At 41.1% G+C, this 17,319-nt stretch overlaps 1 protein-coding gene across 1 annotated transcript in view; it reads left to right on the top strand.

Annotated features, from left to right (window-relative positions):
* Nucleotides 1–17,319, top strand: part of DPYSL4 (dihydropyrimidinase like 4) — a 91,617-nt gene that overhangs the window by 64,203 nt on the left and 10,095 nt on the right. Inside the window, exons 11-12 of the mRNA XM_082266720.1 lie at nucleotides 786–956; nucleotides 7,804–7,983. Coding sequence (XP_082122846.1) covers nucleotides 786–956; nucleotides 7,804–7,983 — 351 coding nt within the window. The remainder of the gene's footprint in view (nucleotides 1–785; nucleotides 957–7,803; nucleotides 7,984–17,319) is intronic.

Below are 17,319 nucleotides of genomic sequence, written 5' to 3' on the forward strand. Positions count from 1 at the left end.
GGACTGATGGTCCGTTGACATCCAATTTCCCCCATAGAGATGCATGGGGAACTGTCAGCTGTGTCTCCGCACAGAGCGCGGAGACACAGCTGTCATCCTGCTGCTCAGCGGGGGATCGGCGGCTCGATCCCCCGCTGAGAAAAACGGACTCCGTCCAACGGACGGAGTGTGTGAAAGGAGCCTAAATTGTTAAAATAGAGGATGTAGATAAAAAAGGAGACCACAAAGTGAATACAGAGTTTGTCATACACATAGTGATAATTTGATTGTGCATTGCAAAAGTTAAAATTGTATTTTAATTGCAAAGCTTATTCAACACAGTAAAAAAGTTTGATTTGGTGAAATGCATTGTTTCTTTGGGGCTGATAATTTCCCTCAATGAAAACAACCGCACATTGATTGGAGATCATTCTTAAACAATTGCATCATTATATGCATGGCATTATGCATTAGGTGTATTTTTCCAGTACAGCAACATGCATGGACAAGACAGTATCCATTGCTCTCATTGGTATCTGTTCCCTCCAATGCATGACACTGCAGTGTACAGAGATAGAGTCCTAAATACTGCGCTTTGTGCCATGGCCTATATTTTGCCAAGTCAAGTAATTGCTTTACTTTAGTAAATAGAGAGTACATTTTCCAAAAACCTTTTGCAGCATCAATATTATTGCATTTAATTTTGGGGTGAATGAAGTTGAGGGGAGAATAACATGGTCATTTTTTTTTTTTTTTAATTAGGGATTATCTCCTTTTTTTCTTATTCTTCTTCTTCTCTTCTTTAGATCTCTGGCAGGATGGATGAGAATGAGTTTGTAGCCGTGACCAGTACAAACGCAGCCAAAATTTTCAACTTGTATCCCCGGAAGGGAAGAATCGCCACGGGCTCAGATGCTGACCTAGTTATCTGGAATCCAAAAACATTAAAAATAGTTTCTGCCAAGACACATCATTCAGTAAATATCGGTTTCACTTTTTCTTTTAGTAATTTTTTTCTTAGTCAATCATGTTTGTTTATGACAGAAAATGAAGGAGAGATTTACTAAAACTGAAAAGTGCAAAATCTGGTGCAGCTCTACATGGTAGCCAATCGGCTTGTTCAATTAAGCTTTGACAAAAAACTTTGAAAGCTGATTGGTTTCTTTGCAGTGCTGCACCAGATTTTGCACTCTCCAGTAGTGTTGGGCGAACGGTTGGGGCTGAGCAAAAGTCCGGCCCGAACATCACCTGTTCACCCATTCGGCGAACACCCAAACTTGCGGAGCACCCCACATTGCACTGCGCACTGCACAGTGCATTCTAAGTGCTGATTGGGCAAAGCTTTGCCCAATCAGGGCACAGTGAATAGCCAAACTCATTTGGGTGTGTATGTGCTCCTGCTTTTTTGTTTGTATACACAGTGAATAGCTGTTTGTTAAGGAGCGGGGTCCAAAGCCGGCCACAGCATCCTCAACAATGGATGAGTCATCAGCTGTCAATGGGCTTGCCCACTGTTAGCTGAATGAAAAAAAAATAATTAACAGCAATAGAAAAAGTGAAAGAAAAAAAAAAAGTGGCACCCCCCACCAATCCATACCATGCCCGCAGACTCCCACAACCACAGCCCAAGGTTGTTGGGAAGAGGCCTTTGCCCCCATCAGCATAAGGTGCAAAATTAAAAATAGCCGCTCCAGGTGAGTTCAAAAGAAACAACTTGCGAGAGTGGTTCAAGGGTGCCAGCACAGCCCGTCTATAGATGCACATCAAAGAAAAGTTCCAGAACCGCTGCACTCCTCATAATCAAGAGCACCCCCAGCCCCAAAGCACCCTCCCAATGTTGAGCGCATGTGGCGTGGTATGGTTCAGTAGGGGGGCTGCACGCTCGTCCCCCCCTTTCCTGACCTGCCAGGCTGGATGCTCGGATAAGGATCTGGTATGGAGTTTGGGAGGGGGGACCCCACGCCATTTTGTTTCCACTTTGGCATAGGGTTCTTCTTAAAATCCATACCAAATCTGAAGGGCCTGGTATTGATTGGGGGAGAACCCATGCCATTTTTTGAATTGCCGGAAATGGTATTGTATTGCCGGCAGTTTAAATGTAATTTTTTTCCTTTATAAATGTTAGTTTCGCTGCAGCAGGTTCTATACACTGTATAGATGTTCCACTTTACAGACAGACCAAGGGAATATTTAAAGGAATTTTTCATTTTTATTGTTTCACTTTAAGCATTATTAAAATCACTGCTCCTTTTTTTTTTTGCATTGATACATGTCCCCCAGGGCAGTAGCCAGGCTCCTATACCCTTTATTGTGACCAATAACTTGCATAAAAGCCTTCAAAATGGGGACTTTTGATTTTTCACGTTCGGGTCCCATAGACTTCAATGGGGTTTGCTGGTAGAGCCTGAATTTTGTTCGAGAGTTGTGGCACAAACCGAACTGGGGTGTGTTCGGCCCATCTCTACTCTCCAGTTTTAGTAAATCAACCCTATTGTGTAGTAGCCCATAAAGATCAATGGTAGTGGCATAAATGAATAGTAGTGATGTGTTTTTTTTTTTTTTTTAAGTAATTTTTATTGGAATTTTAAGTTAACAATTTCAACAATAACATTTACAATTATTTGTTACTTCTGACTCATTGCTTGTGTTTTAGTACATCTTGTGCTATCCAAAACAAAAAATTTCAGTAAGTGACAAGATGCGCAACTGACTGGATTGCGATACAGAATTATGGATACCAATAACAACTGTGTCGTCTTTGTTTAATTCAACAAGTATCTTTTTATAGGTACATTTGGTTAAAATTGACCTATCACTTTGCCCATTTAGGTCAAAGTAACAGGTTCTTTATAGTCCACATCCTCTGCTACTAATCATTTTCTTTCCCAGTGCTGCCTTGCAGCCAGCATCATATTTAGACCTTATGGGGCATGGGGCACTTTGGGTTTAGTGAGCCTCTTACTGAATATAATACATGGCAAATTTGCACATCAAAGTTAGTTTATTGCATGTCATCGGAACGGACAATTTATAGATTTAAATACGCGCAAAGCTCCAAGTAGAATTTTTGTTAGGACAAAATGCAAAGAACATAGTGATGCTGCTATTTACTCTTTAGTGTCCATAGGTAACAATGGCTAACTTAACATTGTACACAAGAGAATTAAACTCTGAACGCGTTAATACAAAAGTTTTAAAAGAGAAGTATGGCTAAAGCTTTTTTGGTCATACTTCTCTTTTGGGTCACAGGAATAAAGAAAAAGGAACGGCTGCACTCCAGATGAGGTCAAAATCCAGGTTTATTGACTGGACATCCCAATGTGACAATAGTGACAAGGTAGACGCGTTTCACACACTACATTAGGTTAATGATTAAGCACACATTGTAGTGTGTGAAACGCATCTACCTTGTCACTATTGTCACATTGGGATGTCCAGTCAATAAACCTGGATTTTGACCTCATCTGGAGTGCAGCCGTTCCTTTTGCTTTATTGATTATCCACGGAGGCGAGCCGGGGCGTGCACCGGTGTGTGTCATCAGGCTTTCATACCACCTTGAGCAGTGAGTCTCTTCCTTTGATGGGTCACAGGAATGCACTTACTTTTGCTCTCCTGTGACCCAGAGTCAGCTTATAGTGGGCTATTGCCCACTGTCAGCTGCTTGTCACAGAGCTGCTTCAGGCTTCAGGCTCTGGAAAAATCCCCAACAAATGCCTTATTGCTCTGGTTCTCAGTTAACAGATGAGAGCTGAAGCCACTCGCGCCCATTCCGTTCTCCTGCCTGGCACTCCAGTGAGAGTTGGAGAAGCAGAGTGGAGAGCGGTGACTGACAGTCACTGTTCTCTGCTCCAAGCTGACCAAGAACTCCGCAATCAGCAGTCATGTTATCACTCAGTTATTCATCTGAGAGCTGACGTGGGACAGCTGCAGTATTGGGTGGATGTTGCAGCATGGAGGTGTGTACGTATGTTTGTTTTTTATATAACTCAAACGTCTCCTTTATGTTTATCTAAGCTAAGTACATTAAGTTTTGCTTTCTCAATGAAAGTCACACATTTAAAAATGTGAGGCACAACAACATCATGCTGTGTACTCACACACATGTGCAATTGTAGCCTACCTTTTTAAAAGGGCGTAAACTATCTAAACATGCACCGCATGAGTCACAAAATCTGGTTTAGAAACTGATACAAAATACTAGAATAGAAACTTTAACAGATGGTTACATGCAAAATAGTGCTTCCCAAGAAAAAAAATAACAAAATGTTTATATTTAATATATTTTCACATGCAGAGTTACCCTTCTGGTGGGGAAATAATTACTCCTTTTGCTCCCTGGAATTGCCTGCAGGCCTGTTCATCTGCTGCAGCCCAGACTAGAAATAGATTACACATGGTTAAGGACTTCCCCCACCCCACATGACAGTGATGGGCTTGGCTCCTCAAGTTCCGTACATTGCATTGTGGGTGTAAGAATGGTGGGGGAGATGCCAGCTCATCCCTCTGGAATAATGTTCAAGCTCTCCTGATGAACAAGAGGGGCAGAGTAGCTCAGGGAAGGTAAGTATTAAAATGGTAGAGGAGGTAGGTTATAAAGAGCAATTTTACTGTAAGTGGAAAGTTGTACGATGACATCAGCCTGAACACCCTTGTGATAATAGCAGCCCCAGGCCTCCCAGCACTGGAAACAACATTAATAGAGTTTAAATTGTTACTAAACCCACTGCAGTAAAATCAGTGTGTATATGCAGTAAAGCATGCTTGTTATACTCACTGTGGAACCTAATGGGTTAATCCTCTGCACTGTGTAAAAAGGTTGTTTTGATCCTGTCTTTTCTGATCCTCCCCTACTTTTACTGTCCCCAATCTATCTATTGAAAGAACAGTCCCTTGGGGGCACTCTGTATGTGTTCAGTTTGGTGTGTATTGCTTGGGAGGGTGCATGTGATTAGTACAGGGCCAATCAGCACTGGCCAGACAGAGGGTCAGGGGTCCTGCAGCCTCATAGGGTGATCAGAGGAGAATGAAAACTCCTACACGCTTTAACCAGACACTGACAGAACTCATCAGACTGCTAAATACTGCTGATGAGAAAAAGTATTTAGCCGTTTATATTTACTAAAATTATTATTATTATTATACAGGATTTATATAGCACCAACAGTTTGCGCAGCGCTTAACAAAATGAGGGCAGACATTACAGTTACACTACAATTTGGAACAAAAGGAATCAGAGAGCCCTGCTCGTTAGAGCTTACAATCTAAAATGATTGCATTTCCATGTTCTGTGTACTGTGGGAGACTAGTGAATGTAGGGTCCAGGGTGTAGTAGCATGTTAAGCATTCAAATTTTTATGTGTCAAGTAAATATAGTGGTGGGAAAAGGGATCTCAGACTCTGAAAATGTTATAGTATTCAAAGGACATTATCCATGCTGGGTCTTCCTGGATTCCTAGGATCTCCACTACCTCCAGGATTTCCAGAGCTCCCAGTAACAACTCTGGGCATGTTCTCTAACCAGGAAGGGTTTTTAGGGCATCATCCTTTAAAGTGACTGGTGCTGTGTCTTATTACCAGCTACCTGAGAGCTAAAGAGTTATAAAACTCGCCTGCCAGTTGCCTGTTTGTTGCCCAACTGGATTATTCGACTACTCTCTTGCTTGCTGCCTGCCTAAACCTCTGCTCAGGCCTGACTATGCTTTTCCTTGCTGCCTGCCTAGACCTCTGCTTGAACCTGATTACTCTCTAGCCTGCTGCCTCCTTCGACCTCTGCTTGGACACAACTCCTCTGTTGACTGCAGCCTTGTGGACATTCTCTGCACTGTAGCCTCTCAGTTCGAACCAACCCCTTGATTGGGCAATCCTGTGAGCTATGACCTGGTGTCAGTTCACAGCAAAGTAAACCAGGACCACTAGAGTTCCCGGCCCATCTCTACTATCTGGAACTCTGGTGAAGACAATCACTTAGGTGCTGTGCCTCGGGTGAGCCTGCGTCACCTGCAAGGGGGCACCATAACAGAAAATTATTTAATCAGATGTTTCTCATTTGGTCTATTGACCTACATAATGACGTATTGTCTAATCTGTACATATTTATTATTGTAACTAAAAAAAAGTACAATTTAATATAATCTGTGTTCAAACATGTTGACAATTTAAAAGTCCTGCTGTGGTTCATAACTATTTCCAGCTATACCAAGACATGAATAATGGAAAACATATTAAAGGGATGTTATAAACCTAATTCCTCTTTTTAAAAACACTTTTTTGTGTGTAATAACTGTTATCCAAGTAATAGCAGTGTTAACTCCAATGGATTACAGTGTTCTCTATATCAGCTGCCAGTTGTGTATAATTTAAAGGTTTCTTTTTTACATTTTAAGCAGAATAAAATATAAAACAGAAAATTGCAGGCAAACACAATTCCAGGCAGTGACTCATTGTTCTCTGCTGAGCAGTAGTCAGGTAAACCATAAATAATATTTTTATTAGTGGTGTCGCAGAGTAAGGTATTTTGGAGGCATTTCAGTTCAGAAAAATGAAGACCTAATGCAGAAGGATTTAAGGGTCAGTCCAGCCAAAAATGAAATTTTAGTTGAATGGAGCCCAGTGGGCTAAAGAAATTCCAAGTTTGAGACCGCACTCAGGGTATATAATGAAATCAAAAGGTTTCTTTATTCCTCATAAATAAAATAGACAGACAGTGTACAATCAGACGTGTCGGGTTGACGCGTTTCACGATGCTGGAGATCGCTTACTCATAACCACTGGTTATGAGTAAGCGATCTCCAGCATCGTGAAACGCGTCAACCCGACACGTCTGATTGTACACTGTCTACTTTATTTATGAGGAATAAAGAAACCTTTTGATTTCATCATATACCCTGAGTGCGGTCTCAAACTTGGAATTTCTCTACTCTTGGATGACGGATCTGACCTGCACCGGTTTTGGAACATACACCTGAGCGGCTTTTCTCCCATTGTTTCATTAGCCCAGTGGGCTAAGCCAGGCTCTGGAATTGTACATGTGCTGTATACTACAACTTTCCACCAATATTTATGTGTCTCAGCTCCTCCTATTGCATTCTCCATAACATGAAAAAAGTAAATCCAACACAGAGTGTGGGACTCCATATAATAGATGCAGCTTCCTCAGGATTCGTATACAGTATGTCTAGAAAACTCTACAAAGATCTCCCTTCCATATTTCTGTCTTGTAATGGGAAATGTAGATGTTTATGCCAACCTGCTCCAGCTCCTCCTGTGACATTTTCTGTATAAAAAAAGTCCAGCAGGAAGAGTGTGAGCCCTTTACAATGGCCACAACATGTGTCCAATTCCAGGAACTCAACCACAGAGATCTTACCAATAGATTTCTTGAGAGATATAAGAAAATATTAGGGGGTTTATATCGAGCAGCATCTACCAAAACTAAAATATCAGTTTTGGTTGGACTTAAGCCGGCATAGAAAGTGTGATTTTCTTAGCTGCAACCGTGAGTTGCAGGAAAGAAAATCGCTCAATTTCCGATGCGGAGAGCTGTTCCTGCTGGGAGAACACACAGTAATTATTGCTAGCGGCTATAGACGCTGGCAATAGTCGCATGAAAAATCTGACAGGCTGGTTGTAGCCAAGTTAATCAATTGATCAGCTTGGGTGCAATCAGCCTACCCATACATTGTTTGAAACTCGGCTGGTCCCTGCTGAACCGGCTGAGATCTGAACTGTCTATGGTCGGCTTAACCCATGAGTTCAAATTGTGAGATTATAAAAGAAATACTTACAACCATATTGTTATACATGCTTTTTTCTACCTCTGCCAGGTTGTGGAGATGAATATATTTGAAGGGATGGAATGTCATGGAGCACCAGAGGTTGTTATTAGCCAAGGACGGATTGTTCTAGAAGGTGGAACTCTTCACGTCAGCCAAGGGTCAGGCCGCTTCGTTCAAAGGAAGACATTCCCTGATTTTGTCTACAAGCGGATTAAAGCGAGGAATAGAGTGAGTACTGTTCAAGTACATTCCGGTCTCAGCAATGCCCTTAACCTGATTTTGTTCTTCCCCTTTCCCCCTACTTTTCTTTAGAGCAGATCATTTGGCAAAGAAGGTTAACCCTTTCCTGCTGTCAGGGTATATCTATTGAGATGGAGAACTTCTCCAGAGCTGGCAGTGTATGAAAGTGTCAGGAGGTAATATGAAATAATTTTACTGTATCCAGTCACTGGAGAAAACAGATGGTTAGGGCACAGAGGAGATTCCACGACTCTCTACAAGGGAGATCAATTATTTTCATTCTATCATTTCAGGAAAACCAACAATATAATTTATATAGACATATATATACCAGCCTTTCTTATCCAGGGATTCTTGAAACCCTAAGGTTTCTCCAGAGGTTGCTAGAGGTTTCTTGAATTTCAGAATAACTTGTACCTGCAGAATTCTAGGGCCAGTGCTACTACTACTGCAAAACCGGTCGCATGACACCAAAAAACTTTATAGCTGTCCTTAAGGGTTGCATTCTTCCTACTGACCACCAATGGGAGAGATATTTTCCCATTGCCCCTGTGATTTGTAATAGTAAGGGTTCCCAGGAAGTTTTTTCGAGGTTTCTCGGAGATAAAAAGATTGAGAATACCTGGGGCTTCCTAGTTTTATCCATAATATAGGGATTCTAGAAGGCCAGTTACTAATGTTTGGCGAAGTACATGACAATATAGAGTACTGTATATTCTCCATATAATATAACTGCTTCCAAAAGTCAGCCCTCTCAATCCTCTTAAATATTAGCTTTTAGTGGATGTCGGAAAGTTGAATCAATGGATTGTCATTTCTGTCAGGAACTATGGTGGAGAGGTCTCTGTGTTTTGAATAGGCCCCTACTGTCCCTGTTGATTTTAAAATAATTTTTTTCATTGAACGAGAAAATTATAAACACCCAATTTGTAATAAGATAAATGTCCAAATTGAACTAGGATCTATGCTGGATAGATATCGCCAATGTAGTCCCCAAGTAATAAAAGATGCTAATGAGTGATTCAGTCCAATGGTACACCTATAACTGACTCCAAATTATTACGTTTAGGTGTTTCCCGTGAAGGTTACCTTTAATGTTGCAGAATACAAAGACATTTTAGATATTTACAGTATGTGCTTCCAACCTTGTAGGAACTGTTTGGGGAGAGAACTGAAGCCAACTGTAAAAAGGCATGGTTTAATGAGTGTCATGTAGAGGAACTTCAGGGTCCTGTGTATAAGAACTTTAGTTTGGAATAAACTGGAGCGCTGATTGCACACTAGGTCTTCTTGTCCAACATCAGTAACTCACTTCACGAATGCTTTTTTGGCTTTAAAGGCTCAAACTCCCATGGACACACTGGAAATTCTTGTGGAAAGCCTACCAGAACAGGTTGAAACCCTTCTCTCATATAGGCATTATGGTGTGGTGTCCACAAACTTTTGGCCATATAGGTATTATGGTGTGGTGTCCACAAACTTTTGGCCATATAGGCATTATGGTGTGGTGTCCACAAACTTTTGGCCATATAGGCATTATGGTGTGGTGTCCACAAACTTTTGGCCATATAGGCATTATGGTGTGGTGTCCACAAACTTTTGGCCATATAGGCATTATGGTGTGGTTTCCACAAACTTTTGGCCATATAGGCATTATGGTGTGGTTTCCACAAACTTTTGGCCATATAGGCATTATGGTGTGGTGTTCACAAACCTTTGGCCATATAGGCATTATGGTGTGGTGTCCACAAACTTTTGGCCATATAGTATTTAAGGATTATCTTCTAGAGGACAACACAAGTGTTTGTCAGATTTTCTAAGCCAGCAGTTCTCAACCAGGGTACCATCGGGGGTTTGTCAGGGATGCTGTCACCAACACCAAAGAAATGCATGAGGCTTATCCAGAGTGCACACTATTTAAGGCAGCCACAGCATTTATAAGGATAGGTAAGTCCAACTCAAATTAGACCTGCTCCACTCCTTACCCAGTGCCATCTTGCCATGTGATAAAGTATGGAGGGTAGGGCTGTTACGCTCCATTTACATGGACATTTACCCACGCTGCAATATCCCGCAAAAATATTCTGATTCCTGAAGATGGGGTTGACAGCTGTGTGCAGATAGCTGCAGCCACCAAGCATGTGCAATGCAGTGACAGGCTGTTGGAGGCTACAGCTATTCATGCGTGCGTCCAGCCTCCACTGGCTGTGCCAACAATCGTGAATGGCTGCGGCCTGCATTATGTAAAAGGTGGGGGTAACCTAGGACTGTGATGTGAGAAGGAGCGGTGGAACTGAGGACTCTTATGTAAAGGGGATGGAGGAAGGGATGGGGACTCTGATGTGCAGGAGAAGGGAACTGAGTACTCCAATGTGAATGAGGGGGAACTGAGGACTTTGCATACTTTCAAAGGGTGCCGTGACTGACAAAAGGGGGACACACTGTTCTAGGCTCCCTCTGTACAAAGAGGTAGATGTGAAAGTAATTATTCTTGGCTAATTAGGTAAAATAGAAATTGTCTATTTAAATGTTACTGATAAAAAACACACTTCAAATTTTAAAGACCTCTTTAAGAAAGTTTTTTAATTGTTTTAAAGGTTAAAAATCTCCTAATTATCCTAGGAGATGCATCTTTTTTTGTATGATATATGTACTTGTAGCAGTGTTTTATATTTTTACTATCTTTGTAGCACATTACTAGATTACTGAACAGCTTATTCAGTTTGTATAAATGAGGTCACACAGCTCTACCAGAAGCCTCGCACCCACTTGAAAGCGTTCCCTGCATGACGGATTCAATGTGATGGCTACTGCGGCCCTGCAGCGCTGCTCGTCTAGAAAAATCACTGTGGATTAACGTTATCTTGGGAGCTGGGAACGTTTAAATCTTATTTTTCTTATAAAGTCCAGCCCCAGTTATCCTCACATAAGGGCAAGACTGATAGGGAAACGTATGGAGGCCTCTGGGTGTCCTCCACACCTGTCATCCTGGAAATACATTTCTGCCTTTTTGATTTGCAGAGCTCAGAATGCAGAAAATAATGATGTCATTATCCCCCAGCAACCTACGCCTTTGCAGGCATTTAGCCGTGGTAATGAAAGATGATTTTTGATTGGTTTGCATGAATCACGGCACTTTACACATTGCTTTATAAAATATAGTATATGGTGTCTAAAGTATTACCGTATCTACTCATAAGAGCAGTGCGAAATTGGTGTAAGAGCACAAAAACTGGGAGCAATAAAACACATTTTACCACTTCTGGACCAGAAGGATTTGCCCCCTTAATGACCAGGCCATATTTTGTGATTCAGCACTGCGTTACCTTAACGGACAATTGCGCGGTCGTGCGATGCTGTACCTAAATAAAATTGATGTCCTTTTTTTCCTACAAATAGAACTTTCTTTTGGTGGTATTTGATCACCTGTGTGATTTTTATTTTTTGCGCTATAAATAAAAAAGGAACTACAATTCTAAAAAAAAAAAACAACAATATTTTTCATTTTCTGCTTTAAAACATCCCCCAAAAAAATTTAAAAATCAAAATTTTTTAACATTTTAGGCCAATTTGTTTTCTGCTACATATTTTTGGTAAAAAAAATTGCATTAAGCGTATTTTGATTGGTTTGCGCAAAAGTTATTGCGTCTACTAACTAGTAATGGGGGGATCTGCGATTTATTGCGGGACTGCAACATTGCGGCAGACAGATCGGACCCCTGACTAACATTTTTGACACTTTTGGGGGACCAGTGACATTACTACAGTAATCAGTGCTAAAAATATGCACGGTTACTGTAATAATGACACTGGCAGGGAAGAGGTTAACACAGTAAGTGATCAAGGGGTTAAATGTGTACCTAGGGGCGTGTTTCTAACTGTATGGGGGCGGGGCTTGTGAAATGATCACAGAGACCTGTGATCCTACATAGAAGGATCACAGGAGGTCTGTGATCATTCCAGAGGGAAGAACAATCCGCTGACCGTACTTCTCTCACAGCGGGGAGCGATCGCAGGTGTCAGGCGGCAATCGGAGCCACCTGCCCCATACATCGGAGTCCCCGCTGCCGCAGGCGCGTGACCGATGTATAACTGCGGCGGGCGGTCCGGAAGTAGGTAAAGTGTACACTGGAGATGAAAATTAGAGAACAGTTTATGAACACTTGATTTTTCAGAAATAATGTAATCTATTGCTCAACATTTGATGGAATTTTCATTGTGGCGTTACCTTGCTAACAGAACAGTGTTTTTCAAAATAACCAAGGCACTTCAACAAAAAACCTTTATTTTGTAGAAAACACAATGATGAAAATTAGAGAACAGCAATGACTGTAGCATGGAGAAAGATTACAACTAAAATTTCTGAAGGTTACAACAATGAACAATTAGCAGGAAGCGTACAGGCCCTTGCTTTGAATGACTCCAGCACATCTGCTTTGCACAGGACATCACTAGTCTCTCACATTGCCCTGGTGTGATTTTGTTCCACTCTTCTTCCAATCTCTTCCACAGTTCGGTGACTGTAGTGGGTTACTTGGCCATAACTTTGGCGCCAAGGATTTTCCATAGGTTTTATTATAAGTTTAGATCAGGACTTTCTATCAGGTTTAGATCAGAACTGGTCATTTCTAGTTCGGCCAGAACACCTGAACTTCCCAAAAGTTCGGGTCCGAATTCCAGAACCCCATTGAAATCAATGGGACCCTAACTTCGGTAATCAAAAAACACCATTTTGAAGCCCTAAAACCCAATAAATGCCCCTAAAAAGTGCCTAGGGTTCTGGGTTATGCCCCAGGGACTATGAATCAGGCAAAAAAAAGTTCTTAAAAATTGTCATTTTAAGAAAGCCAATTATTGAAAAAATTATTGGAAAAAAAAATGAGATTTCTTTGGATTTAGTGTCTGGGGGGTCTAAAAAGTGTACCTGTGAAGTTTCAGCTCTGTAGCATGTCCAGAACCAGAAAAAATATATAATTTTTCTTAGAATTTCAATAGCGCAGGGATGGGGCTACGCTCCTTTCACACCTGGGCGTCTTTGTTGCAAGCGTTTATTGGGCATTTTTTGGGCGTCTTTGGAGGCAGGCATGACATTTGAACTTCTGTATAGGGGTATATATATATAGATATATATATATGTGTGTGTGTGTGTATATATATATATATATATATATAAATATATGTGAGTATATATATATATATATAAAATCAAAAAACACCATTTTGAAGCCCTAACACCCAATAAATGCCCCTAAAAAGTGCCTAGGGTTCTGGGTCATGCCCCAGGGACTATTAGTCACACAAAAAAAGTTCTTAAAAATTGTTGTTTTTGATAGAGAGCCAATTATTGAAAAGAAATATTGAAAAAAGAAAAAAGAGATTTCTTTGGTTTTGGTGTCTGGGGGTCTACAAAGTGTACCTGTGAAGTTTCAGCTCTGTAGCATGTCCAGAACCAGAAAAAAAATATAATTTTTCTTAGAATTTTTATTAGCGCAGGGATGGGGTTCCGCTCCTTTCACACCTGGGGGTTTTTGTTTCAGGCGTTTATTGGGCATTTTTTGGACGTCTTTGGAGGCAGGTATGACATCTTCTGTATAGGGGTATATATACACAAACATATAGGTGTGAAAAGAGCGGAACCCCATCCCTGCAAATAATTTCATTAGCGCAGGGATGGGGTTCCGCTCCTTTCACACCTATATGTGTGTATGTGTATATATACATATATATGTGTGTGTGTGTGTGTATATATACCCCTACACAGAAGTTCAGATGTCATGCCTGCCTCCAAAGATGCCCAAAAAATGCCCAATAAATGCCTGCAACAACACACCTGGGCGTTTTTGTTTCAGGCGTTTATTGGGCATTTTTTGGGGGCAGGCATGACATCTGAACTTCTGTATAAGGGTATATATACACACATACATATATGTAAATATACACATACACACATATAGGTGTGAAAGGAGCGGAACCCCATCCCTGCGCTAATGAAATTATTTGCAGGGATGGGGTTCCGCTCCCTTCACACCTATATATGTGTGTGTGTGTATATATGTATGTATGTATGTATGTATGTGTGTGTGTGTGTGTGTGTGTGTGTGTGTGTATATGTATACCCCTATACAGAAGATGTCATGCCTGCCTCCAAAGACGTCCAAAAAATGCCCAATAAACCCCATCCCTGCAAATAATTTCATTAGCGCACTGATGGGGTTCCGCTCCTTTCACACCTATATGTGTTTTATGTGTATATATACATATATGTGTGTGTGTATATATACCCCTACACAGAAGTTCAGATGTCATGCCTGCCTCCAAAGACGTCCACAAAAAAGCCCAATAAACGCCTGAAACAAAAAAACGCCCAAGTGTGAAAGGAGCGGAACCCCTTGCAGATGCACAGGGGTACCATTAACAATAAATTGCCCTACCACACATCTGCTAAAAGGCAACACATTTCTGTGCATTTCAGTAAAGCATGTGATTCTGCACACTTTTCCCACATACATAGATGTAAACCTAGCCTTAAAGTGTTTTGTGGTAAGGTGACAATGCTGTTCCCCCATAGATACAGTGAGTGAGCATTGTTACCCTAAGGCATGAAGTGTATTACTGGCAGAATCTACCAGGTGAAAATAAAGTAAATAAAAATCTGAAAAAAAAAAGAAAAGAAAATTAAAGCAGCCACCTCATCTATAGACTAGTATGCTACAATATGTTAGTTTTGTTCTTGGGTTTGGATACTTTTTAAAGCAGACCCCCCACCCCCAAAATTTAAAAGGCCAGGTGCTTTCAGATCGTTAATCATCCTTAATTCATATGTACAGTACATCCAAAATGTTACATGCTTACTTACAGTTCTTTTTTTCACTTCTGGGCACTAGTGATATAGCTACACCCTCACAGGTGCCCCTGGGAAGGCTACATCCACCAGTCCAGGGAGATAACGCTTGCAAATTGCAAGATGTGGCAAAATCTGGCAAGATCTTGGGGTAAAAGTCTTTTTTAGAAGCACGATGTGTATTGTCACATATCAAAGAAGGCAGATATAGAGCTATGAAAGAATAAAAGAAATCATGGGAGATTTTGTTAATTCATTCAAATAATTTTTATGGCTCCTGCTCACAAACTATGCCAGCTGTCACACTAGGATTGCGTGCGATCTGGCACAAACATCATCACATTGTTAAAAAATGGCGGCAGAGGAAGCAGAGCATAGGCAGGATGAACTAGTGACTGTGTGCAAAGGTATTAGGAATAGCAGCCTGCTACCATATGTTAGTCTAAAGCTGTCCATGGATGGTCCAGGCTTTTTTTTTTTGTTCAGAAAGTGAGATGGATGGAGGAATGCCCTCCACCAGCTAATTGTATTTTGAAGGGGACCGTGAGCAGGACTCTCCAGCAGCCATTGATTGATCCCTGTTGAACTGACTGAAGTGTGATCCGTCTTTTTCCAGCTTAACTGTTTCGCTGTTGAGTTTTCATTAGTGCTGATGGTGGGTAGGTCCACTTTGGGTTTAGGGTTTGTTGTGCGGACATATGCAAATTTGGAACAGATAAAAAACACATGGAGCAAATGGAGCAAAAAAAAATTGCTCAAAGCCGATGAAACCAACTGGTCACAAATTGGTAAAACGCAGACAAGAAATTGATGTGAACAAACTGTACCATATGCCAATCTGTGTCGGGAATGTTCGGGGCTAAGGTGGTAAATAAGCCCACCAAGTATGATGTAAGGTTTGCATCACTGACTGATTCTGGAACACCCCGAATATGCAGATCTTGGTGTCTTTCTCTGTTTTCCAGATCTTTCTTCTGTTACTGAGTTTAGGAAACATTATGCTGTAATGATAAATTATCTTCCTTGAGGACATGGACATACTGGACTAAGTCATCAAATTTAGTTTCTAGGTGATCTGTGCTTTCTTTCATCTGGGCGATTTCTCCCCCTAATTCCCCTACAGTTTTGCCCCCTTCTAGAGATATACTGTGATTAATATTATGCAAAATACCTGGAGTTTCTCAGAATGTCTTTTGTGAGATAAGGCGCTGAGTGAAGCAAAGATTGCAGGAATAAAGCACTGTCCTCTTCCTCCATGGCCGCAAGCAGGTCTGGAGGATCTGCTGGGCACAGAAGAGAAGAAGGGAGAGGGGGGAAATGAGAGAGCCTCACGAATCAGTGGGGTCTCTCGGCCCCTCTAATACTTTGGGACTTTGTAGGCAACTAGCAAGTGCTGATCTCAGTGGACACCTTTAGATTTAATTATAACAATAATTGTATTGTTATTTTAAAAAAGAAGAAAGATTTCATAAAGACAAATATCAAAAGTATATAGATCATTAAATTCCTCTTGTGACCCAAAAAAAAAAAAAAAAAAACCAGGGAGGGAAGGTTGGGGCTAACTAGGGTGCCTCAACCTGTTACCCAGGCCTTATATAGGGGGAGAGGGGGATAGGGCCGTAATAGGCCAAACCAAAGACGTGGACTCCTCCACATACTTTTAGGCCTTACTCTGTGTGTCTAAGATGTATATAATGTGTAATATACCATACAATAAGTATGTATCTGATGAGAAAGGGATATATACGTATATATGAATACATATATGTGGAGAGGAGAGGTGATCCTGATATTCCACATGTTGTAATGTCCTAAGAAGTTAGGTGAGCATTATTATAGATATTATAATTGGCATGTTTAGGATCCGTGTATTTATGATTCTAAAGTCTCCCGGGTCAGAGAACATCCACCCTATTTTAATTTATTTAGATATTTTCGTATAAGAAAAGCAGGCAAACCAAAATGACTTACTTGTCTAAAGACGGACAGTTTTTGTTAACCCCTTAATCAGAATAGGGTGTCCAAGATAGTATGCAAGCATGTCTCATATGGCTCCACCGTTTTGTCCTTTATTGACCCCGAAAAGAACGCTGATGATTACAAGCATGGTCATAAGGAACATCCACTTGTTACAGAGGAGTCGGATTATCCAAGGCTCCCTTCACTGTACATAAAAAATATATATGTATGATACAGTGTGTTCATAGATTATATAGAATATAGTGTGTTCATATATATATATACTCATTCCTTACTTAAGGATCTGCTGGGCAGTCGAGATTAATCAAGACTGGGGATGCAGGCCTACCTCATGAGGAGGTAGGGATGAGGTCTTCTGCCACCCAATTTTCCCCAAAGTATATGCGGGTGAATCTAGTGGTAAGAACGGGTGCCCCCAGGCTAATAATCACGGCTAGAAGTGCAGCAGGAGCTATGGAAACCTGAGATGCGGTGAAGCTCCTGTGTTAAGCATCCGCCATGTC

This window comes from Pelophylax lessonae (assembly GCF_965119305.1).
Source record: "Pelophylax lessonae genome assembly, chromosome: 9".
In the NCBI taxonomy this organism is placed as follows: Eukaryota; Metazoa; Chordata; class Amphibia; order Anura; family Ranidae; genus Pelophylax; species Pelophylax lessonae.